At 40.6% G+C, this 19,204-nt stretch overlaps 1 protein-coding gene across 3 annotated transcripts in view; it reads right to left on the bottom strand.

Moving 5' to 3' along the window:
• Phlpp2 (PH domain and leucine rich repeat protein phosphatase 2) overlaps positions 1-19,204 on the bottom strand; it is a 66,677-nt gene that overhangs the window by 29,214 nt on the left and 18,259 nt on the right. For 2 of the 3 annotated variants that reach the window (XM_008834958.3, XM_029564430.1), the window contains exons 3-8: positions 12,772-12,905; positions 8,449-8,639; positions 5,511-5,636; positions 4,133-4,287; positions 1,294-1,440; positions 668-898 (exon numbers count right to left, since the gene is read on the bottom strand). In XM_008834958.3, coding sequence (XP_008833180.1) covers positions 668-898; positions 1,294-1,440; positions 4,133-4,287; positions 5,511-5,636; positions 8,449-8,639; positions 12,772-12,905 — 984 coding nt within the window. The remainder of the gene's footprint in view (positions 1-667; positions 899-1,293; positions 1,441-4,132; positions 4,288-5,510; positions 5,637-8,448; positions 8,640-12,771; positions 12,906-19,204) is intronic. The other variant, XM_029564431.1, reaches the window with a different exon arrangement.

The raw sequence follows: 19,204 nt of genomic DNA, 5'->3' as shown, positions 1-19,204 counted from the left end.
GATAGCTCAGTGGTTAAGAGCACTGGCTGCTCTTGCAGAGGACCTGGGTTCAGTTCCCAGCATCTACATGGTGGCTAACAACCATCTGTAACACCAGTTCCATGGGGATCCAATGTCTTCTTCTGGCCTCCTTAGGTATTACATGTACATGTACACTCACATACAGGCAGGCAAAACACTCATACACATAAAATTAAGACAAAAAAATAATGCAATAAGCCAGTAATGATGGCACATACCTTCAATTCCAGCACTCGGGAGGCAGAGACTGGTGGATCTCTGTAAAATCAAGTCCAGCCTGGTCTACACAGCAAGTTCCAGGCCAGCTGGGGCTACAGGGAGACCCTGTCTCAAAAACAAAAACAAACAAACAAAAGAAATACTATTCTCTACCTTCTACTGACAATAAGGAAAAAAGACTTAGGAAGATGTAAGGAAATGGAAATGCTCATAAAATGTTTCTGGAAAGGAAGTCACAGTCTTTGGCAATTTAAGTCTCTGTCATGTGGCAAATCCACCTGATCCTTAATCTCCGTTACTAGGTAAATAATGTAGTTTTTCTACAGGTCTGAAAATATTTTACTTTTCTAAGACCCTAATGTATTTAACAAGTCTTTCTAAGGAGAAGACATCAAGGTCCACCAGTGACCCTAAAGAGCCGTCTCACCTTAAATCCACATGCTTAATATGGTTCATCCTGGTCAGCACCCCTAAGTTCAGGACTTCCAGACGGTTTCCTGCCATAACCACTTTATCTAACATCGTGAGTTTCTCAAAAACTTCAGGAATTTGACTAAAATTGTTGAAGGAGATTCCCAGGGAAGAAAGCTGTTGCAGGTTTCCCAATTCTTCAGGCAAAGCAGTCAGAAAGTTGCCATCAAGACAGAGTGTTTGAAGACTGAAGGGAAAAATAAACAAGTCTACTTTATGGAATGGTTCATACAGATGGACAGAACTAAAGTTAGAGGTTTTTAAGTAATGTCACTAGTTTATTATCAATCCCCAAACAGTAAAACTTCCTAACTCTTGTTCCACAGACTTAAGAGTTGACTTAGATATAGCTTCCAAGATGGATCCTCAGACACAGAAGGGCCAGGGCCTCTGCTGATGAAATAGAGGGAATGGATCACTGCTGGTAGCAAGGACATCTCTGGTACCAAGAGCAGCTACTGAATAAGCTACTAATACTGACATGATTTATTCACTGCAAAAGCTCAAAATACCTCTTTATCCCAAATGCCGGGCAAGCTCCTCTGCTGGGGGAAAGAGAATCCAGGAATATCAGATACTTACTTTAGCAGATTGCCAATCTGATTTGGCAAATCATGAAATCCATTACAAGAAAGGTTGAGTTCAGTCAGGGTAGAAATCTCACACAGTAATACAGGGAACAGTCCAAGTTTATTATGGGATAAGTTCAGGCCCTTCAGTTGAGAAAACCTAAAGAACAAAGGCAAAAATATATACTGTATTTCAATAGACCTGCTATGTTACCTTTACAGGGACCATCAATGGCTTTTGATCTATTTTATTAACTGCCCAATTGTTTTTTTGTTTTAGACAGGGTCTTTCTGTGAAGCCTAGACTGGCCTAGAACTCACTATATAGCACAGGCTAGCCTTAAACTCAGGATCCTCCTGTCTCCATCTCCAAAGTGCTTAGGATGACAGACATGTGTTATCACACCCAGCTAAATGCTCTACTTCAAATGTCCACTGTAGAATGTACAAAACTATGTACCAAACACTCATGTACTACCAGATGTTGTGTGGGCACAGAGGATAGTAAAGTGACTAATATATAGTCCATGCTATCAAGAAAACCAGGTCTAGTGTAAAAGGAGTTCTCCCTAAAGAGGCAGATCTACAAAAAAAGCTCATGCTGTAAAATTCTTTCCTGGAAAGTCACACTTGATATATGTAAAATCTTGTTATTCAATGTCTACATGTAATATACAAAATTAATCAATTCACAGACACCACAGAAGTTAACAAATAATACACATTAAACCACATGATAAGCAATTTCTTCATAGTGAAATTATGCTGGCTCAAATGCCACTTGAAATAAATGGAACAAAAGAGCTTGTCACTATATGTGACAGTCATTTACTGTAAAGTGATCTCCTAAGAGTTGGTGCCACTTTGCTCACAGAAGTATCTATGTATTTTCCCCAGAGACAGTGTGGTAATAAAGAGGTCCACAGGCATCACTCTGGAAGCATGGGAGCATCACGTTTCGTACCTTCCAGGAATAAGATAAGGCTAAGGTGGTGTTCTGCTTCCAGAATGGAGCCCATAGTTGCTAAATCTGACATTCCTCTTTCAAATTTCAATTTCTGATTTCCTGAGGACCCGCCTCTGATTGCTGATTATTCCTTTGCCCAGGTGCCTTGACTTCAGAATTTGTGCTCAAGTCAGATTAATTCTATTTTCATAGCAACTCAGAAGATATACTAAAAACTGATTTCCTTAGCATTACAACTTATCTTCATTTTTTAGTATACAGAAATATCATTAAAAATAACTATATCCTGACTAAACATATACTTAATCTAAAAAGGTTTAGATTTTAAATATAAATGTTTTCTGGAGGTTATACTAGAATTATAAGATATAATAGAAGTATGTAAGATGTTATTTTTTATTCACCATTAGTTTAAACCACTTTGAATCTTTCATTTTCAATGTCTCCCTTTCCCAGAAGTCCACAATTATACTTTTTCACTATTTTTGACTCTCTATACCTTTGTGTGTCTGTGTGTGATTTCTTGAGTCATGGTCTCACTTATATAGCCCAGACTGGCCTTGAACTCTCTATATAGCACAGGCTAGCCTCTCATGCCATCCTTTATTAAGTGGAAATAAGAGGTAAGATGTGGGGAGAGTAGGAAAGTGGAATATATTCTAATAAAGAAGATAGAAAACCATGTAGGTTATAGTATAGTAGCGATGAAACGGTTCCTTTATTAGAACAGAAAGGTTCTATAGCTTACAAAAGACTCAAGACTTGGCAAGATGGGCTGGAGAGAAGGTTCAGTGGTTAAGGGTGCTTGCTGTTCCTGCAAAGGACCTGGGTTTAGTTCCTAGCACCCACATGATGGCTCAAATCACCTCTACTCCACTTCTAGAGAACTCAATGCCCTTTTCTGGTTTCTGCAGACACTAGGTATGCATGTGGTCCACATTCATGCAAAACATTCAAACACTTAAAATAAATCTTTTTTAAAAAGTTAGAAAGAACAGGCACAAAAGATTGATAGTCTGCCTCAAGAATTCCTAAAATTAGGCCTGTCTGTTTGAAACCATATAAATTTTAAACTTTTGACTCAAGAACCACCCACATACTGAAACATTCAATTTACCATAGTTGCAGACCATGCTTTACCATCAAATGGTTTATATAAAGGTTGTCCAGATCAACAGCAATTCACTGTTGTCTCTGTAACAGAACATTCCACCAACCTTCTGTTTTTCAGGGAGAATAAGAAAGAGAATTGTGTGAATACAATTTTTACTTCTTCAAAAAGCAGAAAATTTACAATCTATATATGATGGTCAAGGTGCCCCCAAAGGTCCATCTGCCAGAAGCTTGGTCCCAGCACAGTAGGACTGAGAAATGCAGACTATGAGAGGTTGGGCTGGGAGTATAGCTCAATGGCAGAGCACTTGCCTAGCACACACAGGTTCCTGGGTTCAATCCCTAATGCTGCAAACTAAATAAATAAAAGTAAAGCCTGGTGGAATAATTAAGTCACTGGACATGCTGCCTGGAAAGGGAGTACAGTGAGTTAGTTCCCAAGAGAATGGGCTGCTACAAAAGAATAAGCCTGACCCCTGAGATCTCTGGCTTCCTGTCTTGCCATTCCATATCTCCCTCTCACCTGGGTTCCCACCATAGCATCTGCCATATGCTACAAGGAAAGGGGCCTTTACCAAAAGCTGAACTGACAGAACCAGCTGATTTTGACATAAACCTCCCATCTTTATATACTACCCAGTCTAAGATATTTTGTTACAGAAATGAGAAATGGATTACTACAGTAAGCTTGTTCACTTATAAAGTGTGAACCACTAAGAACTGATTATAATTTGGTTTCAACATACTGGTCTGGAACCTATTCTCCACATACTTGTAGAGTGTGTCGAGGCCCCCTGGTCTTTCTAATTGCATGAAGTTGTGTCGCAAGTTGAGGTAGGTGATGTCTTGACTGTAGAAGAGATGTTCAGGAACCTCCTCAAGGCTATAACACGAGAGATCCACGGTACTGATTCGCTGTGACACCACCTAAGCAAGGTAAAAGAGAAGAGCCTTTTGAGCTAATACTGGAGGCTTTTCCCTAGCACAGGCCAGAGTGGCATTTACACAAAAATGCACTGACTAAAAACTAGGAAAGGAAAAGAAAAAAAGGAAAAGATTCTATTATCATTTATAAAAACCAGTTGATATTTACTTTCTCCTAACACCATAAGTTGCTTAAAAAACAAACGCACATGATGATACATGCCTATAATTCTAGCACTTGCAAAATGGAGGCAGGAGAATCAGAAATTCAAGGTCAACCTTGGTTACACAGGGAGTCTGAGGACAGTCTATCTCAAAAACAAAAAAAAAAAAACGAAATTCTAGCCAGGTGTAGCACACACCTTTAGTCCCAGCATTCAGGAGGCAGAGGCAGGCAGATATCTGTGAGATGGAGGCCAGGACAACCTGGTCTACACAGAGAGTGCCAGGCCTCAAAAAGACAGAAAAAAAAAAAGAAAAGAAACATTAACTTCTCATTTAAGGAGAACAGAATACATATTTAAAATTGAAGTCAGTTTTTTTTAGAACAGACTTATAGTCAAAACAATATAACAACAAAAAAAAATCCTATAAAACTAAAATCAAGCTTTCTATCTGTAATAGCACACCAACAAAATATGACCTGTGAAAATGAGTCTAAAAACTACAATAGAAAAATCATTCATTTTTGTCATTATAGTATGACAATCTTCTCTGCCAAACTCTGTAAAGAAAGCTAAAAGAACAAGAAAATTTGGAATATACATTACTAGTAGTTCATCTCCAATGGCTGAAAAGCAGAAATTATGCTGAAAGGTTAATTATCCTCAACATACCAGTGATTTGCAACAGAAACAAAAGTCACTGTCTGATCAGTAAGTTCACATATGAAGTGGTTCATCATGGCTGTTCTAAATATGTACAGCCCAGGAAGCACTGGACCACAACATAGGGGATACATCAATCAGTGACTACTGTGGCAGAGAGAAAGCCATGTAAATCTCGTGTCTCAATTCTTTCTAAGGCCTAACTCAGAGATGCTATAGAGGTAAATGTACTTGAAAACACTGACACCATTTTCTACTATGAAAATATAAATGACTTAAAACCCCAGTGAAATTCCAGATTTTATTCATTCTGGGCTAAGAAAGACCAAATATGACATTGAGAATGGTGACTAGCTGCTGCTCCCTTATCTCCTGCCAGGTCCTCTGACCATCCATCACCTTAGACGCTTGTCGTTGCCATCTCTGGTACTCGGCCAAAGTCTCAAAGCTGACATGATAGGTCTGAGCTTGGGCTCCAGCTGAGCTGAATGCAAGCGAGTGTTGCCGGCGCTTCACTTCTTCTATCTAAAGAGGAGGAAAAATCAGAAGCACTAAACAGAAATACGACCATCAAAAAGCAGAAGGCAATAACAAGGCAAATTTCTTACAAAGACAAAGGATCTGAGCAGACATTTCTCCAAAGAACATGCACAAACGGTCAATAAGCACATGAATGATGGGAGACATGGAGAGGGAAATCAAACTACCATGAAAGCTGGGAGGGAGGCACAAACCTGCAACCCCAGCACCCAGGATTTGAGGTCACAGATACCGTACCTCCAAAGCAAAATAATCAAACAAAGAAGACACTTCCCCTAAACTGCAGCAACTCAATAGATTTGAAAAAGATATCTTTTTATATTCATGGAAACACTTATGACTTTGGCATCTTACTTTGGATGTCATTACTAGTGAATCTGGGCAGATCAGCTACAAATTTACAAGTTATACTTGTAAATCAATACATTTCTAGTGCCAACTAAAGATAGAGCCAAGTGGCAGAAACACAAAATACTCTTGAGCACAAAAGAATCACATTGAAAAGATTCATTAAAACTAAATAATTTTCAAAACATTCAATGGTGACACAACATAATCATTTTTCTTTTTTTCTTTTTTTGAGACAGGGTCTCCCTGTAGCCCGAGGTGGCCTGGAACTCACTACGTAGACCAGGCTGGCCTTGAACTCAGACATCCACCTGCTTCTGCGTCCCATGTGCTGGAACTAAAGGTGTGCATCACCATGCTTGGTCTCGTTTTTCATTAGTAATAAACCACTGCAACTGAATGAGCTTATGCCAAAGCAAAGAATCTTATTGAAACGAACAGGTAATATTCTAGAATGATCTTTGAACTCTTTTCAATGGGGGTTGGAGAGATGGCTCAGAGGTTAAGAGCTCTTGCTGCTCTACACTTCTGAAGTCTAGTTACACCTTTACACTTATTTGTCTTTTTTGGTCTTTTTGAGACAGGGTCTCCCAGTAGTCTCAACTGGCCTGGAACTCACTATGTAGGCCAGGCTGGCCTTGAACTCAGAGAGATCCGCCTGCCTCTGCTGGGATTAAAGACGTATGCCACCACGCCTGGCCCTATGTATGTCTTTTTTAAATACATGTATTTATTGGGAGTGGGGCAACACGTATGTGATGAAGTACACGCGTAGAGGCTAGAAGACAACTTTTAGGAGTTAGTTCTCTTCTTCCTCCATCTGGGACCTGAGGATCAAACTCAGGTTGTCAGACTTGGCAGCAAGCACCTTTATCCACTCAATCACCTCACCAGCCCACATATTTGCCTTTTTATACATGTATTTTTTAATATTTTATTTATTTATTATATTATGTGTGTGTATGTATGTATGTATGTATTGCCTGCATATAGGTAAGTGTACCAGTGATGTGCAACGCCCGCAGAAGACAGAAGAGGCTGTTGGATCCCCTGGAACTGAGTTAAGGAAGTTGTTAGTTGCTATGTGGGTGCTGGGATTTGACCCCGGGTCTTATGCAAGAACAGCCAGTGTTCTTAACCGCTGAGCCATCTCTCCAGCCCTACACATGTATTTTAACTATCTTGCTACGGATTTAGACAATTGCATATTTCTGAGTATGACTTCCCAAGGTCATTTTGTCTCATGCTGGTTATGCTGTTCAAGCTTCAAAACAGAAGAAATAAAATGATACATAGCTTCCTACAACCTATCTATTTATGATCATCTGGCATTCTGTTTGTCTAACTAGCAAATGAACTTTTCTAGAACAGATGAGAAATGTCATGCCTCCCTGGCCACTGAATTGAGGTTTATAACCAATTTTAATCTAATTGCAAATTAGACTCTGTATTTTAATCTAATGGCAAAAAGAAGAAACTTGAAAGAATCATCTATTTTGGTGTAGGATACTGGCAGCTACTTCTAGTTCCCAAAGGCAGCTTCTAGGTAGCATCCTGTAACACCTCTTGGTGTTACCAGCAATAGCATCTAGTCCCAAGCAGTGGAAGCAGAGTATCTTCAACAGACAGCTCTACAGCAGCACCTGGGAACGGAAAGCCCCAGAACCTCCCAGAGAGTCTCTGATACAATCTTTTATTATTACTATTATTTTGTATGTATGACTGTATATTAAGTGCACCCACATCATGCAATGCCCATAGAAGTCAGAGGGGTGTGTTGGGTTCCCTGGAACTGGAGTTACAGATGGTTGCTAGTCACCATGTGGGTGCTGGGAACCAAACCCTGGTCCTTTGAAGGAGCAGCCAGTGCTCTTAACTGCTGAGTCATCTCTCCAGCCCCCTCTCATACAATCTTTAATGATGCTCCTGTTGGCTTCTCTGAAAAGGTATGAAAACCATATAGGATATTCTTTCTCTTTCCTCACCCCCCTTAATGCTGGGGACTAGACCCAGGAACACACTGATACTAGATAAGCATTCTATCACTGAGCTACAGTCCTAGTCTTTGTTTTTTTGTTTCTTTCTTTTTGTGTGTTTGTGTGTGTTCCTATGTCTGCAGGTACATATGTATGCAAGTGTGCATGCACACGTCTGTGTGTGGAGGCCAGAGGACAACTTCGGGTGTCATTTCCCAGGACCAATCCTCCTTGTTTGGTAAGATTCGGTCTCTCGCTGGCCTGAAGCTTGACAATTAGGCTTGGTAGGGCAGCAAGTCCAGGGGTTCACCTGCTATTGCCTCCCCACCACTGAAGATTATAAGCATGTGCCACATCTGTTTTTCTCACACGGGTTCTGGGGATTAAATTTAGGTTGTCCTTATCAGTGAAGCCATGTCCCACCCTTAATTTTCTCAATGTCCAAATAAATATTTCAAGTTTGTGAGTCTTACCTTTCCCCCAACCAGAGGTAAAATGTGCATCTTTCCAGTTTGACAATCCTTCACTGAGGAAACAATAAGGCAGGTACCACAGAGAACAACTAGGCGTTCAGCCCACTTGTGCAGCTGGGTCTTTCCCTTGCGTACATTATAGATGCCAGACAGAAGGATTCGATCCAGATGATCCATCTGGCATGGTTTTTCTGAAAAGAAAACAGTACTTCAGAATCTACCATTAAAGTAGCATAATACTGGAAGGGGGAAAAAAATAATGTGCCAACATTCAGCAACTCTATTTATGGATGGAAGTAAGGAAGCAATATGGGTTTTACAAGCCAAACTCTCAGCCTTTCCCATCAGTGCACTTACACAGTAGAAATACTTGTGAATTCTGGTCTATAAACTAAGACTGTACTTCAAATGTCATTAACTATTCTTCCAACAGCCATCTTTCACATACATGGTGAAGGGTTAAAATCACGGACTTGGAGTTCAGACATGAGCCTGAGTCCAAGTTTTGCTGCTCCCTTGGCTTGGATATTAACCCACCTTCAAGGGTGGTCTTGTAAAAAACATAAAGTACCAAGCATAATGTGGGGTACAAAGAGAAAAGTGAGAGCCATTATTGATATGTCTATTTTAGAATGAAGACAGTAAGAAATAAAAGAGTTCTCTACTTCTGAATACAGTCCTCCATCTCTCTGGTCCTCACAAGGAAAAGCTTATTTTTATGTGGTGATGTTTCAATCAACCATTCCCATCATGGAAGTAGCAGGCATGCACCAGCTTCTTTCTTCAAGCACCTTCCTTTCCATCAGAAATGCTCATATGCCTGAGATACAGTGAGCAAACCAGCACACTGAGACAGAAGAGATGCAAAGCTCTTGGTAAAAATACTATGAGAAACAGACAAGTACCAAACACAGAACTGAGGGGAGCATCAGGGTGGCAAGATGACTCAGCAGGTATCACAACCTAAGTTCAATCCCCAAAATCCACAATGGAAGAAAGAGAAAACCAACTCCCCAAAATTGTTCTCTAACCTCCACTTTCACATGAATGCACTATGTATCCATACTCATGCAAACACATATACACACAAGCACACACATACAAGCACACACACGCACACAAATAATCAATAAAAATTAAAACACACAAGGCTGAGCTGGCCTGGAAGTCATTACTTATTATCTAGACCAGGCTGGCCCTGAACTTAGAGATCCACCTGCCTCTGCCTTCCAAGTGCTGGGATTAAAGGCGTGTGCCACCACGCCTGGCTTTTATTATGCTTTAATTATGTTTATGTATATGTGCCCATGAGAGCAGGTACCCACAGAGGCCAGAAGAGGGTATCAGATTCCCCTGGTGCTGGAGTTACAGGCAGCTGTTTGAGATGCCCCTTGTGAATGCTGGAACCCAACTAGCATCTTCTGCAAAAGCAGTATATGCACTTAACTACTGAGCCATCTCTCCAGGCCTAGTATCCCCTACATTTTAAGAAAGAAGTTTCAAATATGCAAATTAACCTGAAACAGTATTTTTTGCAATTTTGTGAAAAGATTAGTTTTTAACAATGATACTTGACATTGGCAGCGGTGTAGGGAGATGAGCACTCCCAAAGCCTACTCAACAAAGTGGCTACTAGTATAACCTATCTGTATACCTTAGGAACATTTAATCAAAATTTAAAATGTATACAGACCTTCTCCCTACACCCTAGAATCAGCCTCCCCTACTTCCATAACAGTCACTTCTTTGCTCTCTTTATATTTTTGCCATTTGTGATGTACACATCCCTTATAAATCATAGGTTAAACTATTATAACAAGCAGGATATAATAGCTCAAACACAATATTTAATTCTGTCCAGGTAAGCATTCTAGGTAGCCAGAGGTCAATACTCTTAATTCACAAACTCAGGGTGACAATGGATCTTTCACTTTCAATACCTGACTTCAAAAACTGCTGATTATTGTCTTCCTAGCCCTAAGAGGAGAACAGCACTGAGAAAAGAACAAAGCACAGAGACAGCCCTGTGGATTCTGAGGTATGGAAGCAGCACTCATGAATTCTACTCATGTTGAAGAAAATGTGGTCACATATGCAAAGACCTTGAGACAGGCTGGGAGATGAAGCAGAGCTGGCAGTCACAGGCCATCTACACCTCTGTAAAGATCTGGATAGGCAAACTCTGCCACCCAACTCTAAGAAAGATCTACATGTTTTGAAATTTCTTTTATTTAGTTTTATATGAAACAGGCTTTCATGTACCCCAGGCTGGCCTTGAACTTTAATGTAGCCAAGAATGACTTTAATCTCCTGATCTTCCTGCCTCTACCCCGACAAGTGCTGGGATTATAGTCATGGGCCACCCTGCCCACCTTGTTTTTTCTTAAATATTTATTTGTTTATCTATTTATTTGTTTGTATGAGTGTTTCGCCTGCGTGTATGTAAGTGCACTTATGTGTACAATGTCTGCAGAGGGAAGACCCATCCTAAAAGTGGTGACCCCAGTCCATGAGTTAGAGTCCCAGATGAATAAAAAGGAGAATGAAAGCTGGGCACAGGCATCATCACTCTGTTTCCTTCTGTTATCTCTGGCTGTCTCTGGATTCAGGAACTGAGAGAAATAAGAGGGAAGCACTCTTCTTGAAGGTCTCAAGATGAAGCCCACACTCTGATACTCCTCTCTTCAAGAGTGGACCCACTTCCCTTCCCCTTCTGCAATGCATGCTGTGTTTAATGACTCAATTCTTTTTTTAAAAAAGATTTTTTTTTTTAATGATAAGTATGTACAAGTGAGTGTAGGTCCCAGAGGCCAGAAAATGGTGTCCCTGTAGAAGGAGTTACAGGTGGTTGTGAGCTGCCTTTTGTGGGTGCTGGGAACTGAACTCAGGGCTCTCTGCAAGAGCAGTATGTACACTTAACCTCTGAGCCATTGTCCCAGCTGTCAACCTGGGGTTTTTAAAACAAATTTTATAGTAACAAATGGGTTCAATTCCTCAAGTCAGTCCTAAATTTTCTCAGATTTAACTTGAACCTATCAACTATTCTCCCTCCATAAACCACCAAAGGGTTTTATTTACATTTCCCTTTTCTGGCAGTTAATCACCCATTCACTCATTCTCACTTCTCTCAAGAACATTTATGTGTTATTACTGTATGTATTACTCTCCTGACTTTCTTTCATTCAAAGTAATGCACTACTTACTCATTTTTGTCCTTTCCTTTTTGCTTAACTGAAAGGAGCATTACTTGACTTCCATTTGTAGAGGGAAAAACAATACCTATTCTAGTATTCTGTTGCATGAGTAATAGGTGCTATACCTTAAAGACAAATAACTGTACAATTTCAAAATGGCATGTCAATGTCTTGTTGAAGAGACTACTGGTTTGGAGGTTTTTAGAAGACAGGGTCTCACTATGTAGCCCTAGGTGGCCTAGAACTTGCTATATAGACCAGGCTGGCCTCAAACTCACCGAGATTCACCTGCTTCTGTCTCTGCCTCCTGAGTGCTGGGATGGATTCACACCCAGCAGGACTACTGAATTTTAATTAAATTATTTTCTTTAACAAATGTGAAAAATTTGCCCAACATTTCAACTAACAATGAGAATACAGATGTGATATCACTTAATATTGTCATCACCAGGAACTTAAATGTAACCTGAAAAACTAACCAAGGAAACAATTCATGCTTGTAATTTTGGATTCAATGTGTTTAGGAAGCAATGTTTACATTTTCTGAAAATAATCCAGAAAAGGCTCAACAAACCATGACAGAACCTTTAATACCCTCTCTTCCCTCACACTAAACTTAAAAAAAAAAAGTGTTAGAGGCCCTGTCCTCCAGTGTAGCAGGTGACTATGGGTGAATGAGTAATCCATAAGCATATACACACACACACACACACACACACACACACACACACACAGACGAGAGAGAGAGAGAGAGAGAGAGAAAGAGAGAGAGAGAGAGAGAGAGAGGGGGAGAAGAAAGAAGAAATAAATCTTGGCAGAGGCAGGCAGATCTCTGTGAGCTCAAGGCCAGCCTGGTCTACATAGCAAGTTCCAGGTCAGCTGGACTACAGGGAGACCCTGTCTCAAAAAGATAAAAAATAAATAAAATCAAAAATCAAAAAGGAAGACATTTTATTAATATTTTAAAATGTTCTTTACTCCCTTACTTTTGTTGTACTTGTTTTTAGCTACATTTGTTAAGTGACTTAGTAACAGTTTGATATCAAATACATCTAATAAGAAGGTAAAGACTCAAATAATCACCTTAAAGGTAGTTAACATATTTACAAAGCTACTAACAAATTCTTACCACCATAAAATCGAATCATACAGCTGAGGTCAGGATTTGTGGCTTCCTCCTGTATGCGCACGGGATCTTCGAAGCCCAGCCGGGATAAGTAATCGTAAACAATCTGAAGAGGTCGCTCAGTGGGCTCCAGTCTCCTGCTTACACAATTCAGAAAATACATGGTAAGTTATAAAAACTCACTTATTTTTTAAGTTCTCGATTTTCTCCTGTTTTTTTTTATTTTTATTTTTCCTTTCATTTTGTTTTGAGACAAGGTCTCATTATGTAGACTGGACTGATCTAGAACTCTTATATAAACCAGGATGGCCTTGATCTCCCGAGATCTGCCTGCCTCTGCTTCCTGACTGCTGGGATTAAAGGCATGCATCACCACACCCAGCCTCTTCTTGGTTTTTATTCTAGATCAAGCAAAGAGAGAGACAGAGAGAGTTGTGTGTTGTCAGAGTACAGGTGCACAGTGGTCAGAGGAGGATGCTAGGTGTCTTCCTCTACTGCTCTCTACCTATTTTAGCAAGCTATCTGGATCTGTGTCTCCACTTCCAGCACTGGGGTTACAGGCACACACAGTGACACCCAGCTTTTGGCATGGGAGATTCAAACTCAGATCCTCATGTTTGCATAGTAAGCACTCTTACTTCCTAAGCCATGCAGCCAGCCCAAGATCTGCTTTAATGTCATACAAGTCATACAACTAGTCTACACAAGTGGTTTTCAAAGTTTGGGGTCTTAAAGGCCACAAAGTACTTCTGTTTATGTAGACCGTATTCATTAATATTGACTGAATTAGAAATTTAAATTTCTGCAGATTTACTTATTCATCTTAAAATAACAATATATTCACTGCATATTAACATAATATACATACATAACATAATGTTTGCAAAAATAAAGTTTAGTGAGAAAAATGATACTAGTTGCTTTACATTTTTGTGAATTATTTTCCTGGTTTTTGAGACAAGGTCTCATGTAGCGAAGGCTGGCCTAGAACTTACTATGTAGCTAAGGATGTCTCTGAATGCCTGATCCTCCTGCCTCCACCTCCCAAGTGCTAGGATTATAGGCATAAGCCACCATGCCCAGCTGTTTTTGTAAAATTCTTAGCAGTTGTTTAACAAAAAGCTGAAATTTCAAATTTCCTTCTACTGTCAACCTATTGAGACAGCATGCCATGCAGGCTCTAAAAAGCTCCACTGCATTCTTACCAGGGACTGAAAATGAAAAATCAGTATCATAAAACAGTTTTGACCCTACATACTTCTTTAAAGAATCCCAAAAGTAGAGCCGGGCGTGATGGCGCACACCTTTAGTCCCAGCACTGGAAGGCAGACAGATCTCTAAGTTCAAGGCCAACCTGGTCTACAAAGCAAGTTCCAGGCCAGCTGGGGCTATATATAGGGAGACTCTATCTCAAAAAGACTGGAAAAAAAAAAAAAAAAAAGACTCCTAGAAGCTAGGTCTACTGGTACATGCCTCAAAATCCCAGCACTAGGACTAGGCAGGAAGATCAAGAGTTTGAAGTTGGCCTGAGCTATAAAGTGAGTCTGACTCAAAAAACCAGGGAGGGGGGCTCCCAGAGGTCTCCTGGGGTCCTTAGAATACTTCTGATCTAAACTTAAAGACAGTAAGAAATGTGAGATAGAGATATAAGAAGCTATACTTGGACCAGGCATGGTGGCACACACCTCTGATCCTAGTACTCAGGAGGCTGAGGCAGGCAGATCTCTGTGAGTTCAAGGCTAGCCTGGTCTACATAGTTCCAGGCCAGCTGGAACTACAGGGAGACCCCGTCTCAAAAAGAGAAAAAAGGAGCTAGAAGCTATACTTGGCCATAACTAATTCCATATACGCTATACACATACAAATATAGATGCAGAAATTGGGGGTGCCTACTCTGTCCCAGTCACTATATATTTCCACTGGCTTTACAGATGACACTTCTAAAACAACCAGGAATGAATGGCCCAATAATTCCCCCCAAATCATTCTATTTCATGTCCAGACAAAAAGCTAAGGATGGCATAGGTCTTTAACCCCAGCACTTGGACTAAAGGAGGCAGAAATAAGTGGATCTCTGTGAATTGGAGGCCAGCCTGGTCTACACAGCAAGTTCCAGGTCAGCTAGGGATACATAGTGAAACCCTGTATCAAAATACAAATAAACAAAGATGAGCTTCCTGGTAATGCTATATTTCAAATCAGACTTAAAATATATCTCAGTCACAGTATCAGAGAGTCATGAAAAAACTCAAGTCTCAAGGGACTGGAGAGATGGTTCAGCGGTTAAGAGCACTGGCTGCTCTTGCAAAGGACAAGAGTTCAGTTCCCAGCACCCACATGGAGGCTAACAACCGTCTATAACTCCAGTTCCAGGGGATCCAATGCCCTTTTCTGACCTCCACAAGTATTGCATAACACGGGTACACTTACAAACATGCAGGCAAAACACTCATACACATAAATTTTTTATTTTATTTATATTGTGTGCCTGGTGCCTGCAAAGGCCAGAAGAGGGCATTGGAGCACTGGAACTACAGTCAAGTACAGATGTTAGCCAGGATATGGGTGCTGGGAAATGAACCTGGGTCCTCTGGAAGAATAGCCAGTGAGTGCTCTTAACTGTGAGCCATCTCTTCAGCCCTGCAGACAGGCTTTCTTATAATGCTTTTTATCACAAAGCAAACAGTAGTAAATATAATAGCTAAGGATATAAGCTCCAAAAGTTAGAATGCCTGGGCTTGAGACTCAGTTCTGCTATTTATCAAATGCCTGCCCCTGCATGTTATTTAAGCTTGTTTTTAAATTCCTCATCAGTACAATGAGAACAAAAGTATAACTCACAGGATTGTTATTAAATGTACCTGTTTACTTAAAAAAACGTTATAACATGTAAAGTACTTAACAAAATATCATGCATATAAAGTGCTCCCTAACATATCAACAACTTTAATTTTAAAAATTTAGGATTGAGGCCAGCAAGATGGCTCAGTGGGTAAAGGCACCTACCACAAGTCTGATGACCTGAGTTTAATCCCTGGGACCCACATGACAGGAAGAGAAAAATAACTCTGGCCTCTGGCTTCCACACACCCACCATGGCACGCATGTACCCATCATACACACACACATACACACACACACCTAAATAAAATAAATGTAGTTTTAAAAATTAGGACTGGCATTATTGGAATAAAAATAGTGCATCTTTCTGAGCATGGTGGTACACACCTTTAATCCCAGCACTAGGGCAGAGGCAGATCTATGAGATGGAGGCCAGCCTCGTCTACATACTGAATTCCAGGTCAGCTGGGGCTACAGGAAGACCCTGACTCAAAAAGACAAATGAAAAAAAAAAAAAATAGTGCATCTCTCCTACTTGAAACAACCAAAATACAAGCATAAAGAAAAGTCTATGGGGGCTGGGGAGATGGCTCAATGATTAAGAGCACTAACTGCTCTTGCAGAGGACCTGGGTTCAATTCTCAGCACCCACACGGCCGCTAACAATTATCCATAACTCCAGTTCCAGGGGATCTGAAGCCCTCTTCTACTTGTATACATAAAATAAAAATAATAGATAGCGGACGTGGTGGCGCACACCTTTAATCCCAGCACTTGGGAGGCAGAGGCAGGAGGATCTCTGTGAGTTCAAGGCCAGCCTGGTCTACATAGTGAGTTCCAGGACAGCTGGGGCTACAGGGAGACCCTGTCTCAAAAAGACTGAAAAAAAAAAATATTTTAAAAGAAGAAAAGATGGGGGCTGGAGAGGGGGCTGGAGTGGTTAAGAACACTGGCTGTTCTTGCAGAAGACCCGGGTTCAAATCCCAGCACCCACACAGCAGCTAACAACTGTCAGTAACTCCAGTTCCAGGGGATCCGACAGCCTCTTCTGTCCTCCATGGGCACTGCAGGACACGGGTGCACTTACCTACATGCAGGCAATACACTCATACACATAAAATAAAGATAACAAATAAAATATTTTAAAAAAAGAAAAAGAAAAGCCTATGTATCTTTGAAAGGTCTTAAAGAACATAAGAGGGATCCTAGCAGACAGCCTGAGAGGGTGGGTTCGGACCTGCTCCATTGGGATAGCTGCTCGGAGCTCAGCAGACCTCCAGAGAGTGCAGGGTTCTGGCCTCCCTCTGGCCTCCAACTACCAGAGGGCCTGAGAACCCAGGGGCAGCCTGACAGCCCTGGATCCTGCCTCCACGTGGTGGTCCTTTTAATAAGATGATGCTATACAGCAGTCCCTTCTGCATGAAGTAACTATAATCATCATAACTTCGGCTGAGCCTGATCGCTAAACATAGTCACAATTGGGCTTGTTGACAGTTGTGCTCATTCATTAAAGGAATGCCAAGCAGAGTCACTGGACCCTCACCTGAGTATCCAGCCACTCTTCCCAGCCAACTAAGTCCAGCCTTGGAAGACAAAAGAAAAATGAGGAAGAACCCAATAGAGGGATGCTTTTGGAAGCCCTTGTCAAGAAACTCCAATGGACTCTCATATGAACATTTACAAATTGCCCTGTTCTGACTATTTTCTAGTTTCCTGTCTAGAACTTGTAATGCTAATTACTCTTGCCTTTACTTCTCCTTCACATCTCCTATTCATGATTCAAGGCCTTTCTTCTCCCCTTAGAGACAAGAGTTATGCAATTTGGGAGTCTTTTAGGTAGACCCACTAGAGGGGTACTCCAACTGCTTCACCCTGCATTCCTGTTCAGCATGGAAGAAGCCAGAGTGATCTGTGTCCCTAATTCCCAATTGGCAATTTGGTAACCCCTTCAGAGGATGGCATGATAAGAATAGGAGGTAGGAATTCGCTAGGCAGTTAGGGTAAAAAAAAAACCCAAAGAAATATAGCCAGTTTCTTGGCTAAAGTCAAAAGGTCCTTGGGTCCTGTTAGCAACATACTCTGTTCCAAAGGCCAAAAATGTCAAAAGTATTTGGGAGCTTGTATCTAATCCTGAAAAGATTTTAGAGTTACCTCTTCAGAGGGGGGAATGTTGGAGGGGAGGGAGTGGGCTTCAATTTGATCAAAACACCTTATATGCATGTATGAAATTCTCAATAAAGTTTTTGTAAAAAATTTTTTTTAAAAGTTTTTCGTATCACTATATTTTAACCTATCACTGTGTATGACCAAAGCTAGATTAATATGGCAGATTATACTTATAAAGGAAAGACAAATAATTCCTGATCAATAAAAACAATGAAATAAAAAAAATAAAGAACATAAGAGGAGAAATGTCTAAAAAACTTAGGAATTATACTGATTAGAAGAAACATGATATGCTTCCCCCATCAAGGACAAAAGATGTGAAGGAAGGCATTCCTTCGAAGTTGAAGAACTAAAAGATGCTGAAGGCAACAAAATTTGAATAAAAAAAAAATCATGTCAACAGTAATCACTACAAAGCTGCATATAAGCACCTGCATGAAAATGATAATTGAGGAATAGAATTCAAACCACTGTGCAAGGCAAAACAAAATTAAAATAACACCTGGTCTGTTCTCCCTACTGCTCAGCTTAGTTTTTCAGCTTGCTATTACAGCCCAGACTGGCATAGAACTCCCAGAAGTTCTGCAGCAGCCTCCATAATGCTAGAATTACAAATATGTCATATTGGGGGCTGTAGAGATGGCTCAGCAGTTAAGAACACTGACTGTTGCAGGAGACCCAGGTTCAAATCCCAGCACCCACATGGTAGCTAACAACTGTCGGTAACTCCAGTTTCAGGGATCCGACAGCCTCTTCTGTCCTCTGCGGGCATTGCACGACACAGGTGCACTTACCTACATGCGGGCAATACAAGCATATGCATAAAATAAAAATAATAAAATAAAAAACAAAAAAGCAACAAATATGTCATATCATATCTAGCCGAGTTTGATCTTTAAGCTTTCAGAAACTATGATAAGCTTCTAGAAGAAAGTAACAAATACACAAGAACATAATGATGCAGTAAGCATTGAATTTTGAATTTTTTATTTAGTTTAGTCTTTTGCTGTTGATTTTTTTCAAAGTCTTTTTGAGAAGACAGGGTCTCCCTGAAGCTCCAGCTGACCTGGAACTCACTATGTAGACCAGGCTGGCTTGAACTCACAGAGATCCACCAGCCTCTGCCTCCCAGAGTGCTGGGATTAAAGGTGTGCGCCACCACGCCCAGCCCTGCTTTCTTTTTTAATTGAAATTTTTATTACATTTTTAATTTACTGGAGAGGGGTGTACACGTGCCACAGAATGTGTCTGGAGAACAATTTATAGGAGTCAGTTTCCTTCTTCCACCACATAATCTCAGGATCAAAGGTAGGTAGATCATCAGACTCAGTGGCAAGCATCTTTAGTCACTGAGCCATTTTGCTAACCCCCAAATTTATTTCCTTCCTTCCTTCCTTCCTTCCTTCCTTCCTTCCTTCCTTCCTTCCTT

This window comes from Nannospalax galili, unplaced genomic scaffold (genome assembly GCF_000622305.1).
Source record: "Nannospalax galili isolate Female #2095 unplaced genomic scaffold, S.galili_v1.0 scaffold56, whole genome shotgun sequence".
Taxonomy (NCBI): domain Eukaryota; kingdom Metazoa; phylum Chordata; class Mammalia; order Rodentia; family Spalacidae; genus Nannospalax; species Nannospalax galili.
Note: the sequence above shows the minus strand (reverse complement) of the source record. Positions and strands in the feature narration are given on the sequence as shown.